Genomic DNA, 8,389 nt, shown 5'->3' with positions numbered 1-8,389 from the left:
GAAAAGTACCACACTGAATATTTCTACGAACTTTAACAAAGATAAAGGCTGTTAATAACTGAGGTTAACAACCACACGCTTCCTGTCACATCGAGTAAGAACCATGTGTTACAGCACGCCAACATGTCAGACCTGACCTGTCTGCGAGGACACGCTTTCTGTCTTTAATTTAAACTGCAGTCTGAGCTTTTCAGTCATAAATTGTTTTGCCGACATTAATCTTGATTCAAAATTGCAGAGTTGAACATGTATTGATGTGTCGGACGCTAAATTAAATTGCTGTTGTAAAAACATCGATTTTATAAAACAACAAATGTTAGAACGATGCTGTTCAGGTTAGTTAGTGTTTGACTAAAACCGCTGCACCTGCTACAAATATGGAGCCGTGAAAACCTGTATGACTGCAACATTTGCATCAGAAAAGATGCTCTCTTTCATATTCATGTACGATACCTTCTGGACCTTATGCACATGAAATATAATTATTGCAAACTGACGCAGTGATTGTGACAAAAAAAAAGTCCATGCCATTTAAAAATAATCACCTTGACACACTTCCTGCCTCTGTGGGTGCTGCTGTTTTTTCTTAGAAATGTTGTGGATATTAACGCACTTCATTTTACATCACGTCTGAAGAATAGTTCCTACTTCTGCTGTTCTGCCGTCAGTCAGCATTACAGGGATGAGTCATCAAACTTGTTAACAGAGTTTAAAATTTGGAAACAGATACCGAATCACATAAACCTATTTAGACTGAAGCCGAAATGTTTGTTCTCTTCATGTTTTAATGATCAAACTAGTCAGTGTCTGCTCGAAGAACAAAGCTCAAAGTCATTAAAGTCGGTAATTCAGTGCACATTTAAAGTGACGCTATTTGACAAACTGATGTTTGTCAACCTCAATATGTCGCAACTGTGCAAGGTAGAGTCACGAAACTTAACATCTGTTCTTGAGATCACAGTGAAGGCCGAAGGCTTAGGAGAGCATTTCTAGTCAAGTCAATGCAAGTCAATTTTATTTCTAAAGCCCATTATCACGACATCCCTCCATCCTCAGACCCTCACCGCGACTGAGGACAAACCCAATAACAAGATAAAAATGGCAGAGTGAGGACAGATCCCTCTTTCAGGGCAGACAGACGTGCAACAGATGTCGTTAAAAACAATTAAATTACCGTAGATGACACAATGATATATAGGAAAGAGAAAGAGAGAAGAAAAAGGGAGAGATGCACAGCAACAATAATGGTAACAACAACATGACAATCGTAATAGACACAAAAACAATAAATATAACTGATGATAACGTGATGTTAGATGCAGATATTGCAGTTTATGTATGTGGTGATAACAGTCACGTGTGTATATTAATAGTGGAGGTGTGACTAATAATAATGGCAGCAGTTGGTGGCGTCGGGCAGCATCAGGGCGACCGAGAGCCACGATCCAGGCCGAGCCAGAGGTAGGAGCGCAGCATCAGGGCGACCGAGAGCCACGATCCAGGCCGAGCCAGAGGTAGGAGCGCAGCATCAGGGCGACCGAGAGCCACGATCCAGGCCGAGCCAGAGGTAGGAGCGCAGCATCAGGGCGACCACAACACAAGCGCGGCTGTTCTGCCGATGCAAACGTACGTGCACAGCCCATTCTCACACCAAACTCATCGTATAGGGCCGCTTTGTCAGTGCTGTCTGCGTACCAGTGTGATGCCGAAACCCCCCTAATGTTTCCATAGTCATCCAGCCGAATGCGGCTGCATGGTGTCAGATGAGAACGCAGCCGGATGGACCCGGTGGTGTTGTTATTGTAAGCTGGCAGACAGCCGGATGGGAATGGGCACGTCCGCAGGCAGTGCGCACGGCTGGCGTCACTTGTTTTGCCTAAACTGAATCATCTGGTAACTTTGTTGCCTAATCCAAACTCTCTTAATGCACTTGTTAGCAAGCACCTGACTGCAATTTCAAACATTAATATGTACATGCACACTAGCACAGCCAGCTTACATGCATGCACCTATCAACTGTAAAAGTAGAAATTGCGAAAGTCTAAAGGTCAGTGAGAGTGCTTGTAGCCGTGGTAACAGGACACTCATGCATATTCATTTCCTCACTTTATTTTTTTGTCTCTTCCTGAGAAGAGGAGGCGTAGATTATCATCAGCCTCCATCATGTCGTCGCTGAGCGCACTGAGTGAAGACTGCTTGTATGCAGAGGTCAAGACATCAGACGCTGGTGCAGGGACTCATGCAGGTGGGGTGTGCGCAGCTTTCAAAGGTAAATTTGTGAAATAAGTTTTTCTTATATAGATAATGAATGAGGACAAAAGAACTGCAAACTGTTGCTGAAATGAATAAACTGCAACAAGTGGACAGCTTTGGACTGCAGCTGTACAGACTATTGCATATAAACCAATATTTTCTTTTTGTCATTTTATTTGAAATTTTTAAACTTTTTAAACTGTGAGAATTGTTTGTGAAAAAGTTTGTGATTGTGTAGCAAAGTCTAAAGAGACAGAAAGCAAAAAGATAAATTAAAGAAAAAATACAACCATACAACACGTGAAACACATTCATGCGTAACATTTGATTTGATTTTAGGTCAAATCTATGTACACGGCCTGCGTGTGTGTGAAGTTTTAGCTTTAACGTTATCACTAAACAACATTACACAGCGTGTTCACTTGCTTTAACCTGATCTCTTTAACTTCAGGTTTCACTGAAGAATGGAGGATTTCAACATGAACGGCTCCTCACAGGACAGAGGCTGTGACTACACCTACATCACCGGTTATTCCTCCACAAATATCACGTTCCCCGACACCCACTATTACTTTGTCTTTGCTCCCTACATCACCTACAGCAGCCTCGGCTCCTACGGGGCTTTCTATTATAACCAAGAGGCTGGATTCATCATAAAAGTGGTGACAAGCGTTACCTTCTGTATCGGCCTTCCTTTGACCCTGATGGCCATCTATGCTCTTTATTCTCAGGTAAGACGGACTCGGATTTATTTGCTTTATATGCCACGAGTCTCTTTGTAGAGGATCGTAATCACAGAGCAGAGATGAAGCACTGGCATAAATTTACAGCAATAATTTATGCCATGATTACCACAAAAGATGCACAGCGACGATAATCATAAAAACTGTGACAATAATAATAATAATAATAATAATAATAATAATAATAATAATAATAATGATAAGAGTATATGATGGGTTATATCTTATATTAGTATATGATAGTATATGTATGTGACAGTAATAATAAACATATCTGTATTGATGAAAGTCTATAAAACTTGGAATATCATCAAAAGTTCCCCGGCAGACTAGGCCTACATCATCCTAACTAGGGGCTGGTTCAAGGCAAGCCTGAGCCGGCCCTACCTGTAACCTTCATCAAAGAAGGAAGCCTTGGGTGTACTCGCGATCGTGGGAGGAGAAAAAAGTAGAGGAGCTTGTCATATCAAAGAAACTTCCCTGGCAGACTAAGGCTGCATCAGCCGTACCAAAGGTTAGAGGCTAACCTCTCATATCTGACGGCCGTTTGGACGGCTCTGACTGGGACTGCTGAGCGGAGCACGATGACACACTCAGGAGCAGACCGGGTCCAGAGCATGTTCCCAGGTTTTTGTTTGTCTTCCCGCAGGTGCAAAGCGATCACGTTGCTCCGATCTACGTCATCAACCTGCTGATCTCGGACCTCATTCAGCACTGCTGCTTGATCGTTGAGGTGGCACAGATCAAGAGCTGGACCACATTTACTATCTGCACTCTGATCTACTATTTTTGTGTGGGGGCCAGTGTGGGCTTCATGGTGTGTGTCGCCCTGGAAAGGTACCTGTCTGTGTGCAGAGTGTGTGCAGTGCCTGGTAATACTGAATAATCCTGAAACTGTGCTGTCTCGTGTTGCAGGTACTTGGTGATCGTCTTCCCTCTGTGGTACCGCTTCAGACGGACCATCAGGGTCTCTGTGCTGGTCTGCGTGGCGGTCTGGGCCTTCCCCGTCGTCAGCCTCCTCTCTGTATTTTGGTGGAAAAACTGTAAGGCTAAAGAAACCATCGTCACGGTCTATTTACTCCTTCCCCTCCCGCTGCTCGTCTTCTTCCTGGGTGGGACCCTCAGAGGCCTGTCTGCTTCCGTCTCGGTCCCGTCCGACGAAAAACGACGAATTGTAGGGATGTTGGTGCTGGTGCTGCTTATTTACACTCTGCTGTTCCTGCCCACGATCATTTTGTTACTGGTGTACGGCGCCAGAGATAACGACATCCTCCGAAGCCTGTTTCCTGTGTTTTTTAGGTTCAGTCCTCTTGCAGACTTGGTTCTGTATATTTTCATGAAGAAAGGGGTCGTAGACCGGCTTTTGGCCTCCGTGTGTTGTTTCAGAGCGGACAGTAATGACGTCAGCGGTTCAGTAGTTTGAACGAGGACGTGTCCACGGTCAGCTTCATGTGGACGGACAGTAAAACAGAGAGACATGTCTGCAAAAGTAAAGAGAAAAGACAGATTCTGTCGTCTGCTGAAATGATCTGTATAGAGCAGTGAAGTTATGAGTCCTAAAATGCAGAAGTCCGGTAGCATTGTTGCACTTCTGGTTCCCTCGTCTTAAAGTCTCTGCATTTTTTGAATGGGATTTTCTGAAAAAAGGTCTGTGGTTAACACTGGGCAAAGATATTTCAATGTTTTGTTCTGCAACATAAATACGTCTTTATAAACCCAATTTTTGAACTTTTGAGGTTTTTACGCGTCTTAAAACAAGTGTTTCAATTGGACTTCAGTGTTTGTGTGGGACTTTAAACGTCATCACAGCGGACACGTCGCACTCAAACTTGCAGATTTATCTGTTCAATCAAATCAAAGCGGAACAATTCGAGGTGGTGATGTTTAACACGATGTAGTTGGTTTATAACCGAACAAAAGCTTTTTGCTTCTGGAGATTTCGTTTACGCTTCAAAACACACAAAAGTGGCGTTCATCTGTGAAGATTATCACGTGAACAAAACGTGTAAGTCTAACGATTATGATTACTGAAATAATCAAAAATCCCAGAAGGGTTTTGATGAGGGAACCAGTGCGATGCTAAATTCCAGACTGGCCTTTGGAAATACATCATCCTGCACCACTCTATCAGACACATAACTGTCATTTTCTTGCATCGTATAAAATGGACCTTTATTGTGAAATTAAAACTTCCTTTCTGTGCTTTTGCACAAATGACTCAGCTCTCTCCAATCTTCAGTTTGTCACAGCAAAGAGGTTCAGAGGTCTCAGAAGCTCCTCTCAGAGGACGTTTGCTCCTCAGTCTTCAGTTTATTTAGTGTCACACGTTTTTCTTTTGATATCTTTTTGAATAAAAGACTTGTGCTTTATGCATTTGTGATGTTGTACCAGAGTGAATGCTGCTGTTGTATCAATAACTCAAAATCCTTCAGTCTTCACCATGAATATTGTCATTTTCAGTCCCTCCAGGCTGTTTTTGTGATCCTAAAAAAGGTTTGGCTGGAGTGCTACTTCACTCGTGAAGGGTTTAAAAAAAACAAAAAATGCTGAGAATTAATAATAATTAATTTAATATTTATGATTATGACTGATGTTGGTTAAAAAATTAATTTAATGAAGGTAGAAAAACATATTCATTTATAATATTTTTTATTTTATTTTTATTTATTGTGGTGTGCAGTGTGTGTTGTGTGATATTAAAACAGGGCCCTAAAAGGTTAAAAGAAAAATACAATAAAACGTCTCGGGCTGGTTTTCTTCCTCCTCTGTGACAGTTAACTCATCTTTGTGCAGCCGCGCCTCAGCGTTCGGTACCTGCTGTTGTTTCCCTTTTTTCCCAGTTCATGTTTCTGAGCGTCAGTCTCCCTGAGCTGATCGGAGGTGATCAGCATCACCTGGTGTGCAGGTGATGCAGATCACCTGGTGTGCAGGTGAGGAGACTGACGGCTGATTAAGAGCTGAGAGCAGCTCGGTGTGTTTCCCCTCCGGACCAATCAGAGCGTGACCCCGCCTCTTCCTGAGGGCTGAAGAGAGGCGAGGAAACGCGCGCTCAGGACACTCTGAGCCCTCCTCGGTGTGATGCAGACCTCACGTCATCTCTCTGCCCTTTAACACCACCTTTGCTCCCTTTTCTCACCTGTTTATGTGGTTTTTTGTAATCAGAGAGTGGAGGAGAATTGAAGATGTCCTGCAGCAGTTCTTAGTGTTTCTGTGCATGAGTTTTAACGCCTGCAGGCTTTATTTAGCAATTTTATTTATTGGTTTATTTCACTGAGCCCCGATAAAAGCCCTGCCTCCATATATTTAAAAAAAAAACCTAAGGCTTTCAACCAATTTGTAAAATCCTGATTTATCGCAGAATGTCTGTAGTTAAACGCGATTACATTTTTTTTAATCACATGCTTTCATTCCAGTATTCCTCACACTTCCCCTGTAAAACAAAAAAGTCAAAAATGGAAGAAATGGAGCGCCTCCTGGACCCAAAGTCTGTTTGAGGTGCTCTTTGGGCGGGAAATACAAGGGTTAACAATCAAAAGGAAAACTGCCGAAACGCAGGTTCACCACGGCCGTGCCGTAGAAATAAAGACCTTTAAACACTTCAGGAAAGTGCAAGTTTTCTTTTTGACTGTTAAAACAAAAAGTGGATGGTGTTACTTAACCCTTTGAAAACAGACCTCGTCTGCATGATCCTGGTGAAACAGATCTGAAATCAGAACCCCAACAGCTTTTTCATTGTTTTCTTATTTTTTTGCAACAGAAAGGTGAGCTGAGCCTCAGAGAGCTGCAAAACACATGAAAACTGTCTGAAACAGAGCACAGCAGAGAAGTGTTGTAACGCTCTCTGGTGGCTGCAGGTGAGACTGCAGCGTCTTCAGTCCTCAGCGTCTCTGAGGTTGCTGGTTTGAATCCAGAGAGCTGTGCCACAAAACCTGTTCAACAGAACCAGACTCTTTTAGCCTGAACTGGATCAACAAACCCTCGTTCATGAAACAGCAAAAGAGCAAATACACACAGAGAGCTCACGAACAAAAACACTCCAATATTGTCGCTGAAACACGGTCCACATTGGTCATTTTTGTCATGAACACTTACTGCCTTTACTGTGAAATACGGTGACAGCAGAGCAAGTGAAGGCAAACGTTTATATACGGACAAAAAGATTTTCCAAAGTGACACAGAGACGTACAAAAAGAGTGACGACAGAGGAGAAGACTGAAAAAACAGAACTAAACGCTTGTATCTGTCAGTTTCTAAGTGTTGGAGTCTCATACGACATATTTGATATATTCTGACAAACTTTGCAGGCCTCAACACAAAGACTAGTGACTGAAAGTCTTCTGTGATTTGAGGTATGACGCCAAATTTAGACCAAAGCAAGCGTCGTTTTTAAAGATGCAAAAGTAAACTTGGGCCCAAATTCCAGTTTATAAACTTGAGTCAGAATTTGTTAAGCAGACGGTAATTTTTTTTGTCTTTTTGGGGATGTTGAGCATGATTTTTGAAACAGAACGACATCAGGCCACCAAATCTTATTTTACAACTTTTCCCTTCATCTCAGGATACTCTGTGCTAATTTCATCCATGTGTGACTATTTATGCCACACCCTTATATCTGAATTTACATCATTACAACATGTCCCCGAAAAAAGGGGTATTGAACCCCCTGAGACCAGTTTGGGGGTGCTGGTTTTCAGCTTGTGATGAGGTTTCAGCTAACAGGAAATAAAAGTGGAAAAAAGGCAGCAGGAGCATCGAGGGCTGGACCCTAAACCTCCTCTGTCGTGTCTGTAAAGCACTTTGAGTGTTCTCCTAATGAAAAACCCACATTAGTAAAATTGCCTCGCTCCGCCTGCCAAACATTTCAACAATTTCTTGCTTCTGGAAAAATCCCAAACTGGACAGCAGCCAGTTTCCTCAGGGCTCTGTCAGCACTGACCGGCTGAATAAATCTGCTCTCCACTCAAGTGTGTACGACTTCACGGCGTCCACTCTGAGAGTGTTTCCTCTGTCCTCGGGGACATGGCGACGCTGAAAAGCGGCCTGGTGTCTCCAAACGTCTTCAGCGTCACTGCTGTCCCTTACAGACGGGCCGAGACACGAGCAACAAAACCGCCCGGATCCCTTCGCTCTGAGAAACCTCGTGGTCTCTGAACGTGATGCTGGAGGACGGAGAAGAGATTCAGAGTCGGACAACTTCAATAATGTACTTTAGAGTCGTAGAAGTACCTCAGAGAGATCAATACAGGGGCCAGACTCTTGTGGTCTCATGCATACTGACTCACACAGAATAAATTCAAGAAATTAGAATAAAAAAAATAAATCCATGCTTCAGTACAAAAGGAAGTAAATAAATTTGATGTTCTTATGCGCTGCACATCACTCAAATACAAATA

The 8,389-nt window shown here is 42.9% G+C and overlaps 1 protein-coding gene across 1 annotated transcript; it reads left to right on the top strand.

Moving 5' to 3' along the window:
- The first annotated feature begins 2,144 nt into the window (after positions 1 to 2,144).
- LOC121954813 (G protein-coupled receptor 68-like) lies at positions 2,145 to 5,388 on the top strand. Its single transcript, XM_088086868.1, has 4 exons — positions 2,145 to 2,269; positions 2,705 to 2,984; positions 3,646 to 3,833; positions 3,912 to 5,388. Exons 2-4 carry the CDS (start codon positions 2,718 to 2,720, stop codon positions 4,417 to 4,419), a joined length of 963 nt encoding a protein of 320 aa, XP_087942994.1. The 5' UTR covers positions 2,145 to 2,269; positions 2,705 to 2,717; the 3' UTR covers positions 4,420 to 5,388.
- Positions 5,389 to 8,389: the final 3,001 nt, after the last annotated feature.

The sequence above is a fragment of the Plectropomus leopardus genome, chromosome 13 (genome assembly GCF_026936395.1).
Source record: "Plectropomus leopardus strain MGB_pleo_1.0 chromosome 13, ASM2693639v1, whole genome shotgun sequence".
Classification (NCBI taxonomy): Eukaryota; Metazoa; Chordata; class Actinopteri; order Perciformes; family Serranidae; genus Plectropomus; species Plectropomus leopardus.
This window is presented reverse-complemented; position numbering and strand designations above follow the sequence as displayed.